This window comes from Echiichthys vipera (assembly GCF_963691815.1).
Source record: "Echiichthys vipera genome assembly, chromosome: 19".
In the NCBI taxonomy this organism is placed as follows: domain Eukaryota; kingdom Metazoa; phylum Chordata; class Actinopteri; order Perciformes; family Trachinidae; genus Echiichthys; species Echiichthys vipera.
Window position 1 is genome coordinate 8,677,384 of NC_139844.1, and position 26,400 is coordinate 8,703,783.

The following is a 26,400-nucleotide window of genomic DNA, read 5'->3' on the forward strand; positions in this document are numbered from 1 at the left end:
GCAACAGTGGCTTATTTCTTTAATCTGTATGGAGAAAACGTTTTTTTTGGACCTCAGGGGAACTTTTCGTTGCAGTACCTCGAGTGGCCACCGGATAAATTGGATGGAAATAATACATCGATGGGATTACAAAACAACAACATGGAAGCTCTGTTATCCGATTCAAGACCAAACTTTACTCCTTTAAACCTTAACATAGGAGCATTGTCAGATCCATTCTTACCTTTCACAATAAGAGCCCTAGACAGGGGTAACTGTTGAGCCATGCACATCACCGGTATGAATATTCACAGGCAAGCATGTCACATGTGTTCAGGCCTTTATTGACGTTACATAACTGACTCGGTCGCTGTCCGTTTGTCTGTTATGAACATTGTAGTAACTGCTGCATTGCATTGTGGGATATTTATGCCAGTGTAGTGGTCAGTGTTTGTATAGCGTAATATTTTACCTGAAATAGTAGCAGTTCACATACTCTTGGTTTCATACTAAGGCTTCAGACACAACTACATGTCTCACACAGTGTTATAGCATGTTGGTATAGAATTTATTGAAATTATCTCAAAATGTTGGATAAAAGAAAGCTTTTAGAATATTTCTTTAAACCTTGCAGCTGGTAGAGGCTCTATGTCTCTGGAGCTACAGTATGAGGGACGATAAGCCTGTGAAAATTCTCATTTGTCCAGGTCATCGTTATCCTCAAAGCAATTTCAGTCAAAAGCAACTAGACTTGGTCGTTTGTCTAGGAAGGCGTTTCACCTCTCATCCAAGAGGCTTCATTAGTTCATGTACGCATCTGACCAGTCTGGGGATCAGTATGAGGGACCTTCAGCCCAGAGGAGAGGCTCCCCGCTGGGACCTCAGGTCAAATCCAGCTCCTGAAGCATGCCTTACCTCTGGTTCTCTGGCTAATTAACAGAATACTAGATGGAGGAGTGGAGGGAGGGATGATGGAGGTGTTGAGTGAAGTAAACACTTGTGACACTTGTGGTCATAATGATACGTGGGGCTTTAATTATCATGGGTATTTTTTCAGTTGGTGTCATCCTTCCTCTTTACAGTAGGCTGATCAGGTCACAGCTGGATGCCTGTGGTGATCATTTATAATTTTTTTTAAATAATTAGCATGCATGTTTTTGGAGCAAAAACCAAACAAGTTTGAGTGAAGGCACTGAATGGAATCATGCATTGCTAGTTCAAAAATTGCTGCCAGTTGAATGCTAGGAGTCGTTGTCATATAACTATAAAACATGTCATTTTTAACAACAGGCAATAACCGTTAAACGACATGGATCTGCCTGTGTAGCTTCAGCTGTGCATCATTTTTATATAAACTATTTCTGTTAATCAGAATCAAAACTGCTCCATAATCAAAAGAAATTAAACATATAATTAAGCAGTGAATTATTGTGATTGTAGTGCAGCTGAATACACACCATCAAATAAAGCATCCAGTTATTAAATATTTAACCTGAATATTCAGCCAACGGTTGAAGCATTCACATTAAACTTAAATCAAAGAAACGTCATCGTGCTTTGATCCTAATTTGTGCCACAAAAGTTCCTGTTTTCTTAAAAGTACAGTCGTCATGTTTGAACGCCTGAAGGATAGCTCTTTTTTATTATTATGATGACCATCAGGCTAATAACCATAAACCCAGAGGATATGGGTGTCGATAGGTGTCGTGTCAGGTGAGAAAAAAGGCAGCTTTGCGGTTTAAAGGCTAAACATGTAAATGTCGACCCAAATTAGGCTCCTCCACCGCTCGTGGTTCGATCAAGCTGCGTTGTAAACACATAGTAAAAACACAGCAACACCCATCCCGCACTCAAATTAAAAATGAGTTTTCATGCTTGCTGTCTCTTTGTCTCTTTTAATTTACCCACATGCCATCTGGTTGAGTTATTTTCATCATAAGGAGGAGATGGTGTCATCACCAAATTCTAATCAGAATCAGAATCAATTCGACTGTGAATATATTCTTAATATTGTTTTTTTGTAGGTGTCATCCCACCTGGAGCGTATACATTTTTCTTCATCTTTCCAAAACATGTGGTTAGCGCTATGAATTGAAAGAAAAAACTACTAGAAATAGAGGACAGTTTGGGTTAAATAAGGCAACATTGGGGCACTTGGTGCACTTGAATGGTTAAACCATGCCTTCAGCCTTATTTTTGTGCGTATTACTGGAAAAAATATACTTGAAGCGCAAATAAACGCGACAAGACACGTTTACAGCCGTGAGACGTAAATGACACACGAGGCAGACGAAGCCACGAGGCAGATAGCACGAGTAGATCTGTTGCGTGAGATCTGCAAGTGAAAAACACTTCTGAGATGCCTGTGGTATAGACACAGGTTTAGGGTTAGAGTGGCCCATGGGTCAGGGAATATTGGATGGATTGAGTAGTGACAGACTTCCATTCCATCGGCACCGAAACTTTGTAAACCCACAAATATTGTGTCTTTCTTGCTGCTTCTTTCAGGTGCTAACAGAGGAAGGTTTTGGTGCCATTACAACAGAAATAGCCGAAGCCAAGCCGTTCTACTACGCCGAGGATTACCACCAGCAGTACTTGAGTAAAAACCCTGATGGCTACTGCGGACTGGGAGGGACAGGTGTCTCCTGTCCAATAGGAATCAAGACTAAGGCCTAGACAGCCAGTAAGCAATGCAACACTGGGGCAATTTTAATGTTTTAAAATGCTTACAGAATCTGAAAGCTTTGTTTTAGATACTATATCGATATCAGTTTTTGAATTACAACTGCAGATAAAAATCTGCCTATGCAGTTTATATAGAAATCTGTAGAGGGATATAACCTATTAAAAACTTCTGAAATCAAAAACCTGTCTTTTCTCTTTCCTGAGTGTTGTTTTAAATCTATACACACTGCACTATGTAAATTCGATTTTGATAAGCACTTAATTGGTTTGAGTATGTTTTTTTAAAGGAAAAATGTCCAAATTCTCTGATTTCAGCTTATTTAATGTGAATGTTTTCTGCTTTCTTTGCTCTGTGACAGTAAACTAAATATCTTTAAAGTTGTGGACAAAACAAGACATTTGAGGATGTCCTCTTGGGCTTTGGGGAAACACTGATCCTCATTTTTCACCTTTTTCTGACATTTTCTGGACCAAACAACTATTTGAATAATCGAGAAAATGATCGACAGATTAATCAAGAGTGAAAATAATCGTTAGTTGCGGCCCTATAGCACAGGAGATGATCCTCAGGAATATCTCATCAATACACAGACCACTTCATTTTCACCACCTCTCATCATACAAGAGGTGGAGAAAATGGGTTTGCTAACTTTAATATTGATTTTTGCTTACTTTAGTCTTAGCCACTTAAGATACCTGTGTCGCTTAAACCTTGTATAATTTAAAACATTTTCGTAGAGAATGTGCAGCAGACTAGGTGAACACCAGATTTATTATTTATTAAAAATATTTTTTTTGTGTTTGCTTCTGTTGTTTGGTGTGTGTTGTGTTTCCAGAAAGGATTTCAGATGACCTCCTTCCTCTGATCTTTTCCTAAAGTAATGTTCCTGTCCGTGTCTCATCTGTCATCGCTGTTGATCTGCATGCACGTGTTTGTACAGTAAATGTGTGTTTTGATGGTACAACACAAACACACACACACACACACACACCCCAGCAAGAGCAGTGTTTGGTGCCAGCTTGGCATCAACCACCACAGAGCCGAAAAAGGCAAGAAAATGAGATGATCTGTCTTTTTTGGAAATGGCAGCGCGCCCCATTGGATCTCTGCTGCGTTGGATCGCCTCCATGATGCACACTGCAGGAACGGGACCTGACCGGCTTTTCACGCTAAACCTGATCACTATTTCTAGAACGAAGCTGATGCTTGAGATTTTGTGAAAATATATATTATATATATTTAGATTTTTGAGACATTTGCTCCTTTAATCCTTGGCAAAGTAAAAACCTCACAATTTAGACCACAATTCACTAAAACTCTACTGAAACAGAAATGAATGTTTGTTCTTTGATGAAGAATTAACGTAGCAATAATTGTGAGCACCAAGCGGTATAGCCGTTATATCGTACAAGGATGAAGACACCAGACAGACTGGTTACTGTTTTTAATCAAAGAACATTAACATTGGCTCAATATTAATCAGTGTGGCCCCACACACCCTTTGTTCTTTCGGGGTTTGTTGGTTGTAAACAGAACAATAGAAATTTCAAAGAGCCCCGTGATTGGTTGGCAAAAAGGCAAAAACAAACAAACAAAAAAATGAAATAAAAAATGAAAATGGGCATGTAAGCACATCTTGTCTTCTTCCTCATTCAAGAATTCTGGATCTGGCCCCTGGCCCCGCCCACCTTCGCTGCCATAGTTACAGGAACGCTTCAGCCCCAAGATGATGGGATTGGTTCTTTAAGTATGTGATGTATGAAACCCTGGCTGTCTGTGATTGGTACACTGCAGTTTCAAGGCAGAAATGCTCAGCCGTGGCGTAGACTTTCCATTTTGCTTGTCTTGTAGCATGTTTTTTCACACCATACAGACATGTATTTTCTTCCTCCCCAACAGGTGCAGACAGATGTCCGTCCTCCACAGAGCTGGGTCTGTCTGACTTTGCTGTCTGTTATAGTGAAGGTTTTCGTTGCCACCGTACTCTACGGGGGAATTGTTGGGTCTATGTTTATCATAAATAAGTCATAGAGTGTGGTCTATACCTACTCTGTAAAGTGTCCTGAGATAACTTTTGTTATGATTTGGCATTATAAATAAAATAAAATTGAATTGAATGTCAACAAGGTTAAAAACTGATTTCCACTGTGGTTTTGTATTTTCGGTACTTGCCAGCTTTGTCATATGAAAGAGTATCACATTTGCTTTGACTAAACACATTAACCACTGACGTGACATGAAAGAACTGAATGCTTTTGATAACGTTTTTTTTATCTTACTATATTCAGTAATGATCTGTAGGATGTGGGGGGGTTAGAGGTTCATTTCATAGAAGATTTCACACTATTATACCAATACCAATTGAGACAGTATTGAGTATTGTAGGAGGCTTTGTGTTAGCAAGAAATGAAGATGCTACCAGAATTCAACAAATCTGCTGTATATTAAAGGACACAAACACATCACTTTTCCAATTTGCCCCCATTTCACACCAGGCCTGTACCTGGATCTGTCCACATGATGCTGCTGCCATCATGTGGTGTGCTTAACTATGACCACATGGTTTAAAAACAGTTAAAATGGCATAAGAAAGAATGCCATACATGCATATCTTTACCATACATGTGTTTTTTTTCCGAAATAAGATCCCATGGAGTTTTTTTTTTTTTCAAGATTATTTTTTTGGCTTTTTGGGTTCTACCAAGAGAGCTACTGGACTCTCCACAAATCTGAGTTTTAGAAATCCAGTTTTGGGAATCAGGAGTTGTTAATGTTTACTTATATTTTTAAACACCATATGAATAACGTGTATGAATTATGTAAATGGGCGTAGTTACCCTTTAAATCTAGTTTTGCTAGTTAAAATGCGTTTATTTAGAAGAGAATAAGGGATTTATTCAAAATAATTCCAGAACTGAATCCAAATTATATTGAATGTGGGAAAAAGAACTTGTATTCGTACTGTATTTTTCAGAGTTCAAGATCAAAACTTGAAAGTTCAGCTTCAGATTTTAGTGTTTCAATTACAATTTTGCTCCATACCGGAGTTAGTTGTATCACCAAAACCTGTTTAGCTGTGCCTCCGAAGCAGGTGTGCCTTTTTTTGCTAAATCCACCGGGATGGGTTAACGTTATTAGTGTGACATTGATTTTTTGGGAGAGTTGTTTAATTGTGACCATATTCAGTCTATGATTGTGACGCAAAACGCGTTGTGACTGTATAAGGTTGTGACGGAGGGGATGACGTTGCCTAGTAACCGTAGCAACAGTAAACTTTTATCAACGGTTGCTCGAGACGTAAGGTAAATCATTAACTTAACGCTAACTTAAAATGAAATATATGCTAACTAGTTTACAGAAATGTCACCTGTCACTGCTCCTTGAGAATTTAACTCTGCTAAAGGGGGAGAAAATACGTATTTTTTTAATGTATTAACTAAGTTTGTACGTCATCGGTTTGAAACTGTCAGTTGAGAGGTTCTACCGTTAGCGTTCAGCCGTTTTAAGCTAAGTTAACGTTAGTTTACAGTAAATGTCTAGGTTTTTGAATGTAGTTTGGCACTTTTAAGTTTGAAATGCTAATGTTGTTGGTATTTTCTATTAATTAATTTATTTTTTACAGATTTGAGACGTAATTTAATTCAATTCATGATTTGACAGTTAGGCTTATGTAAAACAGAGATATTCAACAGGGGGTCCGGGACCCCTAGGAAGGTCGTCAGAGTTGCTCCAGGGGGTCCGCCAAAATAAAAATATTGTTTTTTCTCGCAAACATGAAAATATGCATTAACATGATTCCAACATATTATAGAAGATAACTCGGCTTATCTGTGAAATTAAGAAACATTTAATTTAATCTAAAACAACATTGATAAGAAGGCTTACTGGCCTTTAGGCAAGGTAGCCACTACATGGTTAAGTATTAACTATTCACTGTTTCTTCCACATGTAGGCCTATGTTTCATATAAAAAACATTATGTTTAAATGTATTTATATGTCAATAGTCATAATTTTAATAGCTTAGTGTTATAAATAACATCATAAAGAAGTATGTGCATAGGCTAGAGTGTGCAGTAGGGAGTTCCTGCTCTAATGCTAAGGGGTTCTTGGCCCAAAAAACATTGAAGACCCCCGCTTTAATGCACTCTCAACAAGCATTTTCTGCTCTTTCTGAAAAGCAGAAACATGTTACTAAAATGTTCTGTTCATATTCAAGCTGTAAGGTTAATTAGTATCTACCAACACACCAACATTAACCAGCACAGCTTTTAAAATTATGATTATTTTGTTAGCATTAAAATACATATATCATAGTCTTAACCACTGACACTTCTGAATCTTGAACACTTATTGAACATGTATTGTTAAGTCTATTTACTTTAATAGCAGCTTAACTTGTAAATTGAATATTGACAGCAAACTCCTGTTTTTGCTTTTGAAAATGAAAAAACCCTATATGACAGAAATAATTGATTCAAAGAAAAACTAGTGAGGCGTAAGTAATCAAAGTATACACACTTGTTTGCTTATAAATGTCAGACACATTAAGTTTTACAGATGGTGTCACTTGGGGAAAGTGTCTGCTTTTTCCCACCTATTTTAGAAAGAGGTCAAATGCAAATATATATATATGTTGTGTGTGTGTGTGTGTGTATATATTTTAGGGCAGTGTTAATAATTGCCAATTATAATACATTTTTCAGCTGTCGACTTTCAGATGAAAACCAGCTTGGAATAAACAAGTTGTCTACAAGAGTGAGTATCGTGCAACGATGTCTGCTGAAATAGCCATGGAGAAAACGTACCAGAAAACAAGCATAGACTCAAACCAGTCGTTACAGACTCCTGCACCTATCTCAACCACTTCTGGAAACAGTGGTGTGCAGCACCAAGGGGATCGCCTGGGCCCAATGTCTTTTCAAGGGGAACCAATGATGGACAAGACTCACCCTGACCTTTCCACTCTCCTGAGCCCTGATGATGCTATCCCCAGTAGGCAATACATGCCAGCCAACCTGGAGGGTGATACACTTAAGATTCGAAATCAGACTATACATGTAAGTATTAAACCAAATCTCAATGATTAAAGGGGTAAAAACACCACAGATACTTACTTTTTAATTGTAAAAACAGCTATTGATGATGAATCCAGCACTCTTCATGTTTTATACAGTAATGTTCTTATGTTGCTATATACAGTATTTCTAGTCTACTTAGAGAGGTGTTTGAAAATAGAAAAAAATATATCAAAATACCTGTGTCAGTTTCTCATAAGAAAAGAGTCATTCTCAAGTCAAGTTTCCTGTGTGTAAACTGGCTCATGAACAGCATACATGCTTTTGAATTTGCAGTGCGAGAATAGGATCTCAATCAGGCCACTAATAATGGATAAGGATTTATTTGATACAATATTGCTCTATACTGTATAATCAGTCATGTCCACTTTTAGTTCAGTCCTTCTTCTCTCCACTAGATGGCAGTAGAAAATCAGATTATCATTTCTCCTGTGAAGCGAAAATGCCTAACACAGTCATTGGATCATGTTTTATTCATGTGTATTGATTGAGTTCTAAATGTTTGTCTGTTGGCAGGCTCCAGATCATCCATATGAAGTGGTTCAGATGCAAATTGAGCAGATCCACAAGGTTCTACAGGAGCAGAGTAGACTGCTGACTTTATTAGGAACAGGTCAGTGTCGCACAGCACATACCTCTGTTTAGGGCTAATGAATCGCGTTACTTGTTGTTAGTGGTATCTAGCAATACTCCAGTTTGAGGAAGCAGGCAGGAGTACTGACATGGAAGCTAAGACATCTACTGCTGTGGACGGGGGCAACCTAATCACCTGTTTTTGTCTGAAGGATTCGGCTTTGGAGAGAGCATTGCAAACGCTTCAGTTCCCCCTGCGTAAACTTAAACATGGCTGTGCGATGGCAGGGCACAGCTGTGAAAATATTCTAATTTAGCGCACACTTAAATTGATATTTTTTATGTGGCTAAAATACATTTTGCTGCTGCCCCCGAACATCTCCTGTGGGGTAATACACTGACTATGGATAAGTACCTCATACAGCCCCACTTCAAAATATCCAAACTACCCCTTTAATGACCTAAATTCCTTGAAATAGAATTCAATCTGAGGCTTAGACATTGAGCCATTACAGGCTTTTAAAAAAACAGACAGGACGTGGAGTCAATCTGCAAAGAAGGTGAAAACGATAACACTGACATTCAGTGTTTTTCTGAGTTTAGGGTTTGCTTGGCTCTTTTCTCTGTAGTTGTTATTGCTGCTGCTGAAATATTTCTGCTCTGAGACTGCTTGACTCAACTTGACAACAACCACAAGTTCTCCTGTTGCAACACCAATACAACCTGCCCAGAGCAAAGGGTACACACCTCAAAGTGTTTCAAACATAATTAAAAAAGAAGGTGAAAATGCAAGGCCAATGCATCTTTACACAAAGTTTCCGGAATATGTGGGGATGTGCTGTATCTGACCTATGGCAAATAACTTCAAACTGTTGCCAACACAGTGCACATACACAAACTGTAGCACCTTCCTGCAAAGGGGTGGAAAAAAAGCCTAAAGAGGCCGATCAGCAATGTCAACATTTGGACACTGCAGTGATATAGGAGGGTACAACAGGGGTGTGGAGGTTTTTGCTTTTTTGTACTTGTTTGGGATAATGTTACACTGTTAGAAAAAGAAAAGGGCGGTTTCATAGTAAAAGCTCTGCATGTTGGTGCATTGCTGAGACCTGTATTCTGTTTATTTACAGCAGCGGTATACAAATATCTTCAGTCAGTATTTCAATCTTATACAAATTATTCAATTTTGATAATCAACATCACAAAATTGTATACAGTGTGAATGAGGGAAGTTTAAAACGGCCTTACATGTATCTGCAGTCCACTCAGGTTTGTTATTGTGGTTGTTTAACAGAATGTATAACCTCCTATGTAGAAAGGCCAGTTTACTCTGATTATAAAAGAGGCAACAACATGAATAATTCATTACACATCAGTTGTAAATGGTAAATGTAAATGCAACCACAGTAAGAAATGAATTCCAAAAGGTTCAAGAAGCAATAGTGAGATATTGAAATGTTTATGTACACCTTTAACATGGTGGAGTTAACAATATGATGCACTGAGGGTAAACCCCAAAGAGGACAGGAAAGACTGGTTTGATGATGGACACAAAGATATAGAGTTTCCTGAGTGATGAATGAGACCTTTGTAAACACTGTAAGCATAAAAACATATGGCTTCAGAAGCCTGTAACAACAAGTTTCTGCACAGTACTTTGTACGCCTTATATGCAGTAAAATGCAGTTACAAGGAAAGTGCTGCAACACCTAGTTTGAAATCCTAATAAATTAAAATGCCATTATAAAATAAAGTGAACTATAATATAAAAATATAAGTGGACCAGTCAGACAGTATCACAACTTTATACACAATCCTGTTAATCCATTTAAAGCTCTATACATCCACACCGGTGTTTGCAGTTTTTTTTGCTGATCGACCCTTTTCAGTGGACTGAATGTACACTTGACTGACACCTCCGTGACTTCTTCTTCTTCTTCACTGACGACTCTCTTCTGCTGCATCTATTCTTGGTGATTCTGGTGAGTTTTCTTGGTGAGTTTGCAAGGGTGTCACGATGCTCCAAATCAAGGATTCAATGAGACTTTCAATTTTAAGGTCACAATTCAATTTCATTTCCGATTGAAACTTAGTTTTTTCATGACGGTCTGCAAGACCATACTAAGACTCTAAGACTAAGAGTCTTGATTCATTAAGATCAACAGATCTTCGGATTTATTCATTTATATTTTTAAATCTTCTTTAAAAAGATAGGGTACACGGTATCAAGTGTGATATGACTGCTATATTTTGGAGGGTAATGTAGCACTTTAACTCACAAGTTATATATAACAAATTATTGAGCATGCATAAGTATATTACACATTAAAAAAGTGAAGAAAGAAAGGGTTAGTTCTTGAAACGTTCAAAGTCCCTTAGCTCCATAGAAGGTTATTAAAAATGTTTTGTGGATTGCAGTGAGAAATATTTCAGCAGATGACTAACAAAGAAGTCTGTGTGAATATAGAGTGGAACATCTGGACTCAAACACGATTCCAAATAAACTATGACCATGTGCTGCAGATAGTGGGTTGATCAGATGATTATGTTAGATGATTGAGGAGTGATGTCGGGTGGCATTCACCTCTTCATTTTCAGAGAAAAGGTCTAACCTGCCAGCTCAAAAAACCTGTGTGGGTGAACCAGTGGTTATGGTATCTGTGTGGCATGGTTTTCAATACAATGTCAGAGAAAAAAAAATCATTTTTCTAATATTGGCAAAGAAATTGTTTTAGCTCCAGAATTTGTTGTTGTTGGTGTTCCCAAGCCAAAGTCAGCTTTTTGCAGTCTCTCCTGAAGAAACGTAGGACAAAAGGTGGATATGTAAGCATCTTTAAACCCTGAGTTACAGAAGCAGTATACCAGCGGGTCCAGCAGGCAGTCAATGTAAGACAAAACCATGAGGCTGTCGTAGACCTGGACCACTACATCCTCTGCAGCCTGCCATTCTTTTAGCCTGACGGCCAGCAGCACCGCTCTGGCGATAGTAGAGGGCAGGAAGCAGACCGAGAAGACAACGACAACAGACATGACCACGCACACGGCTCTCCTCAGTTTGGCCTTTTCCCCGACTGTCTTCCTCCTCAGCCGGTTGACGATGCGCACCGTGCAGTACACAAGGATGATGAAGGGGATGATGATCTGGGTGAAGTAGACGATCTTAAAAAAAAAAGAAGAGTGATTGAGCATGATGCCCTTGAAAGCAAAATAACAGTCATGTACCTACAGGTAGTTGATTGACAGACAGATTTTTTCCAGGCACTGAGGTTTCTGACTCATTAAATTAAACCCCTCCGCAGTCATCTGAAGCGCCAGTTTTCATGTCTTCGCTTGTTTTGTTTGTCTCAGCAACAGTCCAAAACACTAAAATATTCAGTTTACCATCATAGAAAGCAAAAAAAACAAACAGTAAATATTCACATTTGAAAGTTGTGTTTTGCTTAGACATTGACTTAATTAATTTATTAAAATAGCGGTAGATAAAATATAACGTGTGCAGAGTTTGAGAAGCTGTCATGCCTGGGCATGTTTATTTATGCTGCCTTCAGCAAGCTGTTAGCTAAGAAAAAAGGGAAGTCTGTGTGAAGGTATTATAAAGTGTAAATAACTTAGTTCCTATTTAGAGTTGAAAGCAGTTAGCTTTGGCAGTGTTGGTTCATCAATACTATAATATTTTACAGCTGTGTTAGAGGAAATAGGAACAATACCTCTCTGAAGGTGTCCGTCACATCGTGAAAATAAGTCTCGAATTTGCGTCCATGGCTGTTGCAGCACTCAAAGGTTGTGACCATAGTTGGGATGGTGAGGGGCAGCAAGAGAAGCCAGATGATGATGGAGATTTGAGGAGTTTTCTTCAGCACTTTCACAAAGTTTCTCCTTCCAAGATGTACCACGTTGAAGTAGCGGTCGATGGAGAGGGTAATGAGGAAGGCGATGCTGGCTCCTCGGTTGAGAAACATCATGAAGAGCATCGTCTTACACACCACTTTATTCGGGCTGCGTCTCTGGCCGTGATGGTAATGGTAGGCCTTGGCAGGAAGACAAGCCACCAGCAAAAAGTCAGCAACCACAATATTGAACAGGAAGATACTTTTGTTCTTCCAGAACTTGAACCTAAAGAGGGAGATATTGAAAAAAGTTATTTGCTTCACCTTTTACAAAGTTTACTTTCCATCAAGAGTAAACATAACATAGCAGAAAGCCTATGACGCTGATCCTGTTACATTTGATGCTTTATCTACAGCATCTATGCACGCCCCCTGTGACAATTAACTCTTCAAACTGCTGCTAAATGTTAAAGGTATAGGGTGTCTCAAATAGATGCAATAATATGACGATTATATATATATATATTTTTTTTTTTTTCTTTTTCAGTATTTCATAATTGCACTTGCTTTACTTGTTGCACTGTATATTTCAATGAAAACTGACTCTGCATTCTGGTGTGCCTGCTGGAAGCCTTTTCAGTGCTGTCAGAGAAACTCTTTATCCTCAGCACAGTATGTTCCACATTTCACACGTTTATCTCAAGATTAGCACACACAGCTCATCTTGTTCAATCTGCACTCTGTCAAAAAGTGCATTCATCAGGGGTAATTATGGTTTGGTTCTCAAGTGATAGCAAAGTACTACACGTTTTCCATTTTAAAGTACTTTCCTACATTTGCAATGGGGTAATTACCACCACATTTCAAATTGTTTTTGTCTCATTACAGCAATTTTAAAATAAGGTGCACGGCTCTCATACAACTTAAATGACCCACCTAAGGTTCAGTGTTTTTCATTGCAGAGATGCACCATTAATTAACAGATTTTGACAACGCACAGGATGATTCTAATGCTCCCCTTAAGTCAATACCTTTAAAGGTGTCGATTACCAATACTGAGCCCTATTATGTTACCATTTTAATATTTCAGCTTTTGTTGGAGAAAATGTCAGTCATCCAGGTTAAAGAAAGTACCAATAGTAGTAGGTCATAGTTTCATGGATGTATCTATGCTATCCCCAAGTGACCTCAGCAACCTTTTTGTGCTATCAAGGTTTGAATCACTTAGAGAGGCTAAATGCCAAACAAGAGTCATCTAAACATTGATTACTAAGTTCAAATATTTGGCAGGGTTGAAAGTTTTCCCCTTTCGCAATGCTTTCTCTGACTTCTCACTCCCTGATCTACATTTTACTTTTGAGTGCTTACAGAAAAAAAAAAAAGGGGGGGGGGGGCAGCAATAGAGAGTTGCGTTCCCTCATACCTGAAGATGAAGATGTAGAGGACTGACAGGTTGAGAGGCAGACCCAGCGCGAACTCTCCAATCATCACCCAGGAGAGGGCTTCATATGTGACTGGATTTGGTGCTTTGCAGTGGTCAATTGTTGGATCTGTAGACATGTTTTGTTGGCTAGACATAGTAGTCAGTAACACTTCTTCGACAGCAGTGCAAGAAGTCAAAGTATTTGATGAAAATGCTAAAGCATTAGAAAAGAATAAGGGTTGATGGTGTTTCCAGGCAGCTTGAGACCTTCGTTTTGGAGGTGGCTGTCGCTGCCTCTGTCTCAAAATCTTCTCTCTGATTCCTCTTCTCACTGTAATCCGTCAAATTCAACAGTCTCCTTCTGAGCGCCTTACAGTAATTCTGGAGCTCTATCACAACTCGGCTGGCCGTGCCAAAACATGCTCAGGAAACATCCAATGTAAACCACACAGCATGAGCTGAGAAGAAAAAAGAATACAGAGAAGAGGAAAGACACGGTCTTAGTGAGTCTGTTAGCTCTTTTTATGTGAGACTGCCTACAGAGAGGAAGAATTTGTTTTCAGCTGGAGGTGTGGTTTAAAGAGAGGGGTTTAACTGACTCAGAAGCATCAGCTTTCCACCTTAAAACATCTTAATGCAACAGCACATGACACCTGTGATAAGAAAAGTAGACATGCCCTGTATAGTTTCTGTATTAGACATACAATCGGCACTGGAAACTGACCTGTTCAAGGTGTTTTCCAGCAGTGTGAGGGGAAATGCTTGTGAAATTCCTTAGCTGGCTGTCCCTACGAAACCATCAAGACTGTACATGTCTAGCTTTATTCTGGGATATGGTGACGACAGGAGTTACAAAACATGGCCCTTTAAGGAAAATGACATCAAGTTTCTTTCTATTCGTGCAAGATCAATAATGTTATACAGAAGGAACAGCTGTAAGAACAAAAAGATTGTACGGAATAAACTGTATGTTGGTACTTACGGGCAATATGGCCAAAATCAAATCTCAAAATAAGGATATCTCAGCATGTTGTCTGGTAATTCAATAAATAAATGATCTACATACGGTAAAGCCTACATCTGTGTACTGTGTGGGTTATATACTTGACAAGCAATAGTACAGAACAAAACATGACACGCAGGGATCGGAACGCAAAGTGTCCAAAAGGACGTAGATATTGTTGTAACGCAGTTTGGCCAATGGGTTTTCAACATCTCAATAGAAATGATATAGAAAAACAAAAAAGATAGACATATTAATAATGCTTTGATGATATATATGTTAATATAGCCCGGCCCAATGAATAGAGTTGAGGTTGAGCCAGGGGAAAAAAATGGGAACATGAGCCTATATTCATGCTTTTGTCTAGTTATTGCTGGAATGCTACTGAAGAAATGACATTCTGGAGAAAGTGAGTGAAATTGAGTGGGCATGACGGATGATGAGCCTTTAAGATTTCTTCGGAATATCACTGTTTTTCAGTTGGAATATTTGTCTTGAGTAATGATAGATTGACATTATATTTTGCACTAATCTTGCTCAATCACATCCTCTTTGAAACATGCATGTTTTAGCAAAGAACTAGAAATGCTGAGGACATATTTGCAAACCCTGGTGAAGTGATGTCTCAACCCTCCTAGGTGTTGTAGGTCTCTCTAGTTTGATGTAAATCTAACGTCAATTCAAGTCAATTTCATTCATACAGCTCAATATCACAAATCACAAATTTGCCTTCAAGGGGCTTTAAAATCTTTGACCCTTGCATGGATAAGGAAAAACTGTCCAAACAAACTCCTTTAATAATGTAAAAATGGACGAAACAGAGTAGAGATCCCTATATTTGGTGTTGATTTCAGATGTGTGCAGTAGACGCTTCATCTAGCAAACTAGACCCCTCCGCCTCCGAGTCTCTGCTGCTGTTTTCACTGACAAACAACACTAAGACCTTACACGCAGCTACACAGTAACGATTTAAAATGTTGACATGGATTGCTGGAAAGCACATGCAATACCACACTTAATTTTCCTACTAGTGAAGTGTGCTAGCATGACAAAGTTTAACCACTTCTGTCCCAGACATGATGTAATATTGCACAAAAGAACAATGCTGCATGACTTCTGTAACAGAACACATGTCTAAACACATTTGCACACAACATTTGAAGTGTTGCTCCTCTGACCACAATGGTGCATCTTTTAATAGTCATTGCAACATCTCTGCCACAGAAATGTTGTGTACTGTTCCTCTTTAAAATGAGAAGAATTATACACCCACGTGTATCATCCTGAAAACCCTTTACCATAGAGAGAGATGAAAAAAAAATTCAACAAAATTGCCAAAGCTTTAAGATAACAATAAGATAGACTTCTATGTGTATACTATGCATGGGAATTAAGTGTCAAAACAGCAACAGGAAGTCTTAAAAAAGGATGCATCATATAGATAAGTATGCTAAATGAAAAAAAAAAAGTGGTAGAGGGCCAATTGCCAATTTCTGGGAGTTGAAGATGTTTGCTCTTCAGTGCATCAATCTGCTTAAAACACATACACAAACACATTTGCTACAAAACTCCAGATATACAAACAACAAATATTATACAGACAACATATATTAGAAAAACTCAAATTAAATTTATAGAAATTAATATTTACAATAGTGAAATATATACAAGATAAAAAAATACCAGACTAATGTGCAAAAGAACACATTGTCTGTGGCTTAGTCTGAATTACAGAGTGAAACAGTAAAGCCTACATCTGTGTACTGTGTGGGTTATATACTTGATAAGTAAAAGTACAGAACAAAACATGACACGCAGGGATCAGAACACAAAGTGTCCAAAAGGACGTAGATATTGTTGTAACGCAGTTTGGCCAATGGGTTTTCAACATCTCAATAGAAATGATATAGAAAAACAAAAAAGATAGACATATTAATAATGCTTTGACGATATATATGTTAATATAGCCCGGCCCAATGAATAGAGTTGAGGTTGAGCCAGGGAAAAAAAATGGGAACATGAGCCTATATTCATGCTTTTGTCTAGTTATTGCTGGAATGCTACTGAAGAAATGACATTCTGGAGAAAGTGAGTGAAATTGAGTGGGCATGACGGATGATGAGCCTTTAAGATTTCTTCGGAATATCACTGTTTTTCAGTTGGAATATTTGTCTTGAGTAATGATAGATTGACATTATATTTTGCACTAATCTTGCTCAATCACATCCTCTTTGAAACATGCATGTTTTAGCAAAGAACTAGAAATGCTGAGGACATATTTGCAAACCCTGGTGAAGTGATGTCTCAACCCTCCTAGGTGTTGTAGGTCTCTCTAGTTTGATGTAAATCTAACGTCAATTCAAGTCAATTTCATTCATACAGCTCAATAACTCAAATCACAAATTTGCCTCAAGGGGCTTTAAAATCTTTGACCCTTGCATGGATAAGGAAAAACTGCCCAAACAAAGTGTAAAAATGGACGAAACAGAGTAGAGATCCCTATATTTGGTGTTGATTTCAGATGTGTGCAGTAGACGCTTCATCTAGCAAACTATACCCCTCCGCCTCCGAGTCTCTGCTGCTGTTTTCACTGACAAACAACACTAAGACCTTACATGCAGCTACACAGTAACGATTTAAAATGTTGACATGGATTGGTGGAAAGGGTGTAAGAATGTTGCTTGTGTCAGAACAAGCAGCAACCTGTATGAGAACTAAGGTACTTTTTGTGAAAGAATATAGAAAAGGTTAAGTTGTTGGGAAGATGTTTTGTGTTGCAAAATATCTTGAACATCTTACAACATCATAACATCCAAAACTGCAATATCACAAGTTATGGCCTTAAAAATGACCCAAAAATAAAAACAGGGCTGTTATTCATAAATATCCTTCCTTATATTTATAGCATTGCTATTGTTTTTGTTATGGTATTATAATGCAGGGTGTTGCTATTTTGTGTCCATCCTTTGTATAACTGTTTTTTTTTATTTGTAGTTCACAAATGGAAAAAACATAGTGATTTATATTTTCAATTATATTACTTTTCCTTTTACTAATTCATGTAATTAAGGATTATCTTTGAAATAAAACAAGTTTTTGCAGACCATGTGGCTAAGCTGCTTACTCTTTCACTAATTCTGAGTTTCTGTTTGGCTTTGTGGTCTAACCAAATTTGGAAACTCGGTGTGACGATGGCGCCAATATCATTTAAAGCAGATTAAAGGCGATAATCCTGTGCATTGAGTTATGTATCTTAAGTGTTCAATCATGCAGGTAAAACCTCTCAAGCATTACAGAAAACATCAGAGCATGATGTACTAGGTCAGAAAATAAGTTTTGTTTACATTCCTGTGTAGTCTGACCATCCAAGGTGCTTTGCAGGATAGAAAATGCTTTACACAATGCTCATAATACACTCAGCCGTGAGCACACTGTGCTTGTGTAACTGGCGTGGAAGACAGGCTAGTCCATGTTGAAAGCAGAACCATGCAGACTCAACTGATGTATCTTGCATTACCTACCTGCATTACGTGCACACAGAGCTGTCAGTGCCTTATCTCTGTTCAGAGATGATGCCTACAATGACTTATCTTGTTCTTTTTTCGCAGCTATACCTGCTGAAATCTGTCTGTTTGGGATTTCCTGCACATGTTTTTTCCCCCCATGCATCAGGTCTTAGTAGTAATCCTCAGATACAGACATATTGCTTATTCTTATGTATCTTTTTGTTTTAAAGTGCCAGTAATGATGGCGACAGTATACAGACACTCAGTTGTTTACTTTGTCTGCACTTAGAACAAGGTGCTCTAGAGGGACATGTCTCTTAAATCTCTTATAATTTCTATGAGTGTTAATGCCAAAAATCATTATCTGGGCAGTGGTTTTCACTCTGCTTGTGATTCCACCCACACGCCTTATCTTTTAGAAATGGAAAGCCTTATTTCATTTTCTAATCTGCTTCTCTCTCCGACTCTCTTTATCTCAGTCTCTGTTGAAGGCCTGGTGTTTCCTGCCTGTGTGCCCTTGCAGTGGATCAGCTTGCTTCCTGTGCTGACTGCCACAAGTTCTGATACGGTAGGTGCTTTCTGACTGGTGAAGTGCTTCCTTTGAGCATTTGATAAATAAATTCCAGGCTGCAAAACATTTTTATATTGTTCTAAAGATAGGCTGGAAAGAAAGTTCACTCCAATCTGGTGGAGAATCGACCAGTTTTAAACCATATGCTAACCAACTCAGAGTCAAATTTAAGTTTTTAAGCGTGCTGGATTAGATACCATGTGTTTTTTTGTACATTTGTTATCCCATCTAGATTTCAAAATGCATCAAGGTTACTGCAGTATAAGATCATAATGTATCCACTTCTATATAGAATATATTTTAGGTGATTCAGGGAGCTCCTCATACTAACATGATTGGATTTATTTTGGAAAAACCTGCCATTTATAATTTTTCAAAAAGTTATGCAAAGTGCCTTAACATTGGCATGAAACATTGTTGTTGGCGGCTTCAACAGTATCAGCTCTTATAATTCTCTTCTTCTTGTCTCTCCAAACAGAGACGTCTTATTATGTCTTCTTTCTGCCTTCACATGCTTCCTCTCACTCTCATCCCTTTCCATGTCTCTGACTCTTGTTTGGCTCCACAGGCCCCAGTTTTCCCAGTGCCATCGCCTCCATCAGATGGAAGGAGGCCTGAGGATGATCCTGTCTCCACATGTTCCAGCCGTGGTAAGAAACCAGCTACCGCCTCCAGAAACCGTATCAACACTACGTTTTTGTTGACACGGACAAAACAACTATTCTTATCTGACCCAGATTTTACATTAACATGTAGAGTCAGGTGATGAGTCACATTTAAAAGGTTTGGAATTTGTAAAAAAGACTCAAACTAAAAGCACCATACAAAAAGTAATTACCATTTAAACCAATATATATATATATGTATATATGTATGCTATACTATTTAATCTGATCAAATTATATCTGATACAATTCTACATGTAGGTGCTTTAAAGACAGTTTCATGATTTCAAAAGATGTTGCCACTTTTTATGACATTGATTATAATAATAATAATAATAATAATAAGTTAAGTATAGAAAAAGATCATTGATTGAATTAAAATTAGTAAGTTTATTACAGAAGTAAGTCTGAGATGAAGTCATGTCTGTGACGTGGTAACGCACTAATGTGGTTACGCTGGTTAACTCGGTTAAAGTCAACGTTGACGTGTGGCTTCACTCAGGACACAAACAGTGGTCTCCTGGGTGAGGGTGACCCACCCCCCCCCCCCCACTCCCTATTACGTCAACTGTTTACACCTGTTTCCTGTACGTTTGCTCTCGCCATATTCATTACAGCCACTACAACAAACCTATGGGATGTAAAAAGCTGCTTGCACAATCGACCTATACTGCTGTTCTTTATGGTGAGGATGTTCTGCTTACTTTAGATTAATTTGTGCAGAAAGAAAGAAACACGTGAGAGTGACAAAACAACAGATTGTTGTAATGATTTAGCTAATAATTAACCTTATATAGCATATTTTTGATCAAGCTTAAAATTAAATATTGTTAAATCTGCCTTCTTAATCCTTTTTTCTTTTGTGATTAATCATCAGGGCCAACATGCTGTGATTTGCAGCTTGCTGAATTTTATGGTCACGGAAGTGCAAAGGTCATTTACCTCTATGGTATCATTTGGAGCCACAAGTACAGTTCAGATACTTGATAGCAGCCACTTGTTTCTGCAAATGAGACACAATACAACCAGTAATAAAACCCACACACCCCTTCTCCCAGCTACAGGAGTTTCAATATTGCTTAAATGCATATTGACTCATCTCTGATGATACGACAGCGGCGCTCTTATTACCTGAAGTATGCTCAAGCGTAGAATGCTTTAATCAAACCGTTTAATCAAGTTATCCATGATCATCATTTTCTGACCAGAAAGAAGATAAAGGATCAGTCAGCAGACACATTCTCAAAGATAGAAAACATTTATACATTCACATATTACAGCAGTAGTAAAACACATTTAAGACAAGACAAGTATTTACACAATGCCATCTGTAAAACTGAATTATAAAGTGTCAGTCTCTGAATGTAATCCCTGCTCTGTTGCTCATTTCTGTTAACAAATTGACAAACATTCCTATGTCTTTGTGATATGATATCAAAAGCATCTACTTATGATATGAACACATTATGTAAATTACTTATATACCATGATTCCGTTAACCTGTATAAACTGTATAAACGGCTGTATAAAACTGCAATAAGGAGGCATGTAATAACAAACATTAACATCAGTAGTATTATCAATATCTATTCCTATTTGTAACAAAACATCATGAAGCATAAACTAATGCTAATACAGCTGCAATAAAGCTGCAGTCATGTCAGCCATTTAAACAACTACATCTGTATATTCTTCGCTTGTTTATGACTCGCCATTCAGTACACCTCGGTTTTGTATCATGTACATGTATCCATGTAAACAAATCAGTTTTGTTTTCATTTCTATTCATTAATTAGATTTTATGATAAATTAAACTTGACAAGGAAATGGCATAATACTCCCCAGCACAAATGTCTCATTGTATCGCTGCACCATTTCACCATTTCCAACAGCGCTGTGACGAATACAAAGTGATGACCTTTTTTATGATACACAGTGATGCATCTTTAACACACAGATGAGTACAATGTACAAAACTTGAAATTAAACCTCAGAATCAACCCAGCTGGTTGACAAGTTAAAATGAGTAAGCCATCTATTTATAGCCAGACAGTGACCAACAGACATACTCTCACCGACTGCACCTTTACTGTTAATGATATCATACAGGTGACTTATACATAAACAATGACATTTCTGTGAATAGGTCTGAGTGAAGTATTGTTTAGTCTGGTTAAAGGCATGATTCATGATTTTACATATTTAAGGCATGTCCTTTTGAGCGCTGGATTAATGGTTATTGAAGTGGGATCTTCAAATCATCAGAGGGGGACAGTTTTACTGTAATTTTATTCTGAGAAAATATGTACAGTATAATTAAACCCATCTTTTTCCGACATAAACAGGTATACAATCTGTAATTAATCCACATTTTGGATCAACTTCCTGTTTGGACCTTTAGGAATCCATGTTGGTGAAGGCGGTCATACATTATGATTTTCTGTAACATCTGTTTCCTTCTTTAGTTTCCCTTTTTGACTTTCTCACCATCCACTGCTTCATAGAAAATGTATTTGACCAGATTTAAACATGAATGCTGGACTGAGGTTGTGTGAGATTGGTATGATTTGGCAACACTTGAAAGAAATTTTCCATGGTCATAACTACTCACTGTCCAAGACAAACTGAAAAAACAGATGTGCATATTTTGGCAGACGGGCATTCCCCTAAAAATAGAAAAAGAAAAACCACCTCATGTTTCACTAAAGAAAATCCACCAACATTAATATATTCTAAACTGCTATTAGACTATTTGACTACTACAGTATCTACCTATAAAGCAAAGAATCTGTCTGTCTTTCTTTTTGTGTGGCCTTCGCATTTCTCAAGGATGCATATCTCGGATGACGTGCTTTGTCTTTTATTTGGTTCAGTTTGGCCAGATGGTGGCGTCATAACAACAAACTTTACGTTTTTTTTATGTATGCTTGTATGACTGTCGTTTACATATCTCAAGAACTGTTCAACCAATTGACGGATGAGCATTTATTGAGAATGCTGCAAGCAGACCAAGAAATCGTCCCGCTCCGAGCAGGCACCGCAACTATCCTGAAGAACACATGACACATTTTGGAGAGATCAGACCTTCCTATTTACATATGTACCTCTACTTAAATAATAACCGCATGTCCTGTCTTCATACTGAACTTTACCTTCAGAATCCCCATTCATAAAGTAAGTACATTTTTGGGGCACCCTGTTGGTCTCAGGTAGTAATCCTTTAGGGTTGTACAAGTGTCACCACAAAGAGAAGCCACCTCTGTTCTCCAATAATTTCAAATGACATTATTGCGTGAAGGTTGGGTCGTGTGTCCCGTTGAGCTTTCCAACGGCACCTGAATGTCTTTCAGTAAAAACGGGAAATAATTGTTGAGATAAAGAGCTTTAAACTTGGTGCTACAGAAACAGTAGACCAGCGGATCCAGAAGACAGTCCATGTAGGAGAGGACCATGAGGCCGTCAAAGGCCACGGCAGCTTTATCCTGGTGGGAATCAGGCCACTCTTCGACCCGGGCGATCAGCAGAACCATCCTGGCGATGGTGCAGGGGAGGAAGCAGAAGGAGAAGACCACCATGACGGAGGTCACAAGAAAGACGGCTCTCCTGAGCTTGGTCGTATCCCCGACTGTTTTCTTCCTGAGCCGGTTGGTGATGTGTACTGTGCAGTAGACCAGGATGATAAAGGGGATGACAATCTGGGTGAAGAAGACCACTTCTCGCAAACTGTCCACCACATCCTTGAATCAGAAAAAAAGATCAACTTAAATGTCATGTACATCAACAACAAACTGAATATCAAATTAAATGTCAGCAGTTCAAAATGTATTTATTTTTTCAATGTAAAATCTTAATCTGTAAAGTAACTAGTAATTACAACTGTCACAAAAATGTAGTCGAGTACACTCTTTCCCCTGAAATGTATCAGTGTTGAAATTCAAAATTGAACTCAAATATAGTACTAACTTTACTTAACTTTTCACCACTAGCAAGGTGTGTAAATGATTAACCCACAGTATTTATTCTTCTCTACCAGACTAATCTAACAATTAATTAAACTGACAAATAAAGGATGCAATATTTAAACACAACCTCTGTATAGTAAGTGACCATGGTATAAAACAATAATGCACTCGGAGGTGTTCTGATATCAGGGCTGTAGAGACCAAGTGTAGAGCAAATCGAAATCTTGTTCAGGACCATAAAAGGCAATAGTGTCTTTCCAAAGCTAATATAGTGAAAAGTAAAGAGTTAGAATAGATCTTCAAACAAGATTAAACCATCTTCTAACATCAAACTCAATATAGGCAACGTTCAACGCAACTGATCTCTTATCAGCAGGCAGGAAGAACTTGACCAACTCAACACAACAGATGTGTTTTTATTATCGTGAATAGAATCCTATATAAAGTATAACAGAATAGTAAATAAAAAGCATCTCCTCCTTATTTTGACATTATTAATTTGGTTTCACCATGCACACATCTTTTCCAAACTTTGGCCCGGTCATGTGTGGTGCAGTTTGAGACACTCCAGATCAACACGTCTCAACTGTGTAAGGCTGTGTGGTTTATCAGTGCAAAAATAGCTCTTAAGTGGTTTGAGATAACCTCCAGCACACCACAGACCCACATCCTTCATTTCTGAGTAGGCCTCACATTATACTTAATCACATATATATTAAATAATCCTCTCTGTTAATCAAAGCTGAGTAGATGTTTTTGTGTATTGCATAAATGAGAATGACGCAGCTTTTGATGTGAAGACGTCAAAACATGCTCACTCAGCACTGTGTTGCCACATGGTCACAACTGACAGTTTATGTGAGGAAAAACACATGGCATGAGACACACCCTTACAAAATACAAAATTTTCCCAGAAAAGCCTCGGGGATGAATCATCATGCCCTTTTCTGCTTTGTCACATATGTCATTGCACTCATCAAATGCACTACTCCAGATTTTTGGGACAGTAACAAACTAAACATGTGTAGGCACGCATAGAAACAATTTACAAATGACAGAGTCAGCATTGAAACATTACCTTAACCAAGGCATCGTCTTTATTGTCGTCTCCCTGTTGGCTGTGGCTGTTGCAGCAATCAAAGTTCTTGAGCATGGTGGGGATGGTGAGAGGCAGAAGAAGCAGCCAGATGAGGATAGAGATATGTGGAGATTTCTTAAGAGCCTTCAGTAGATTCTTTCTACCAGGGTGTACCACGTTAAAATAACGATCAATGGAAGTCACTGTCAGGAAGGCAATGCTGGCCCCTCGGTTTAAAAACAGCATGAAGAGCATAGCTTTGCAAACGGTGTCATTCTCACTCCTCCTCTCCCCCTGGATGAAGTTGTATGCTTTTATGGGCAAACAGAAGAGCAGGAGAATGTCCGCCAACACCAGATTGAAAAGGAAGACGTTATTGCTGTTAGATTTCCAGAATTTCAGCTTGAATATGAAGAGGTGGAGGACAGATGCATTTAGAGGCAAAGCCAGGATGACAATTATAATCATGACAGCTGCATAGAATTTATACAGTGCCTTGTTCGTGGCAGCACAGTCTTCAATGAGTTGGTAAGGAGATGCAGTGGCGTTTGCCATTTGAACAGTCAGAAACACTTGAGCAGGGAATGAACAAATATGAAGAACAAGCTCTACATATAGAGCAGAGTCTTCTTTTCTAAACTGACAAGGAAATCACTTCACACGTGAAGTCTCACCTGACAAAGAAAAAAAAATCCTGCCAAACAAGTCTTCAGTTTTAATCCTCTTTTAGGTTTTCAATTCTTCTGTCAGTCCTCCTGTGTGTTTCTGGTTTCAAAAGTTATTCAGGCTAGAATGTCCTGTTTTTGGGAGAGTGAGTATCAGGTCTGGAAGGGATTCTCTCAGTGTGCAGAGCAAATGGGTGACGGCTTGTTTGAGTTTGCCTTGCAGTTCAGCCCTGTGCTCGTGGCTCCGCCTTTAAAGCCTGAGGAGGTGAGTCAACAGCTGCTTTTCTACTCTGCCACCAGTGGAACTTCACAGTCAGCCTGTAACATTGAAAACACAAATAAGCTTGGATTCTTAACAGGAAACTAAGACTGGTTAAACATTTTACTAAGCACAAACTGCTGTGTTGTCCTGACAAGCCCTCTTTGTCAGATACTGATAGCTCAAGCTAGGACTTTTTACAGTCCTATGAGAAAAATGGAATGAAAAAATGTCATCTTCCTGCAAAATGATACTGCTATTTCCTGGCACAAAGTGTGAGAATGAACTATTTTGTCCTCTGAAGGAGTTCAGTAATTCCCAGAAGCTGCTCTATGACAATCTCTCATGAATGACAACTTTCGAGCATCTCAGCTCTTTGCTCCCTGGCTCAGTGTCACTGTTGAGAGCTGTACATCTTCTCAGCAGATGCTAAAAAAGCTAAATTCAGAGGGAAATTCTCCTTAGAGTACGCAGATGTGGATCCCTGGGAATTGGTGATTGATTGAGACGGACACAGTGCTGCTGTCAGTGTTTTCTACTATGTAAGGAAAAGTAAATGAGGTTGCATGGAATGTTGTGTCCTTGGGGAGGAGGGTTTCTTTAAGGAGGAAGAAGAAGGGGTTAGCCCAGGGCCTCACACTCAACTGTACATGCCACGAACTCTGCATGCTTCAAACTCCTTCTGTGCTCCAGCTACAAGTCCAGACAGCTCAAAAGACTCAATCAGGTTTTTAGAGACGTGGAGAGGACGTGACCTCTTTCCAGATCTGGTTCATGATTTAAAAGCCGCTTTTAAAAACGTCAACGTCAACATAATCAACACAGTTATATATAATAAAGTGTTTGTTTTCTGAACATTTCTCTCATGTCAGTAAATGATTTTACTGCTTTATTGCTAGAAAAGATTTATGCACAACGTAGCTTTGATGTTAGATTTATACTGAGAGACTAGATTTAATCTTGACCATGTCAGATCAGTACCTTTTCTGATCCTTGATCTCCCCTCCCTCTCCTGTTTCTTTGACAATGATTGCATTGTATATTGGGTTACTCAGTCAACTATGCAGGGGATCGAGGTATAAATTAAGCCCAGCAATCTGATCTGATGGCCCTCTGTAGCTCCT

General features: G+C 38.4%; 2 protein-coding genes across 2 annotated transcripts in view; one reads left to right on the top strand and one right to left on the bottom strand.

Annotated features, from left to right (window-relative positions):
- Positions 1–2,841, top strand: part of msraa (methionine sulfoxide reductase Aa) — a 35,388-nt gene extending 32,547 nt beyond the window's left edge. The window contains exon 6 of the mRNA XM_083934696.1: positions 2,488–2,841. Within this exon, the coding sequence (XP_083790822.1) occupies positions 2,488–2,658 (171 nt within the window). The 3' untranslated portion in view covers positions 2,659–2,841. The remainder of the gene's footprint in view (positions 1–2,487) is intronic.
- An 8,176-nt stretch (positions 2,842–11,017) lies between these two features.
- gpr31 (G protein-coupled receptor 31) lies at positions 11,018–25,181 on the bottom strand (the record flags this gene model as incomplete). The annotated part of the gene is made up of 5 exons (XM_083934561.1): positions 24,353–25,181; positions 22,605–23,049; positions 13,568–13,898; positions 12,025–12,430; positions 11,018–11,476 (listed from the first exon to the last, which is right to left on the bottom strand). The coding sequence occupies exons 1-5, from the start codon at positions 24,905–24,907 to the stop codon at positions 11,018–11,020; spliced, it is 2,196 nt and encodes a 731-aa protein (XP_083790687.1). The 5' UTR covers positions 24,908–25,181.
- Between the last annotated feature and the right edge of the window lie 1,219 nt (positions 25,182–26,400).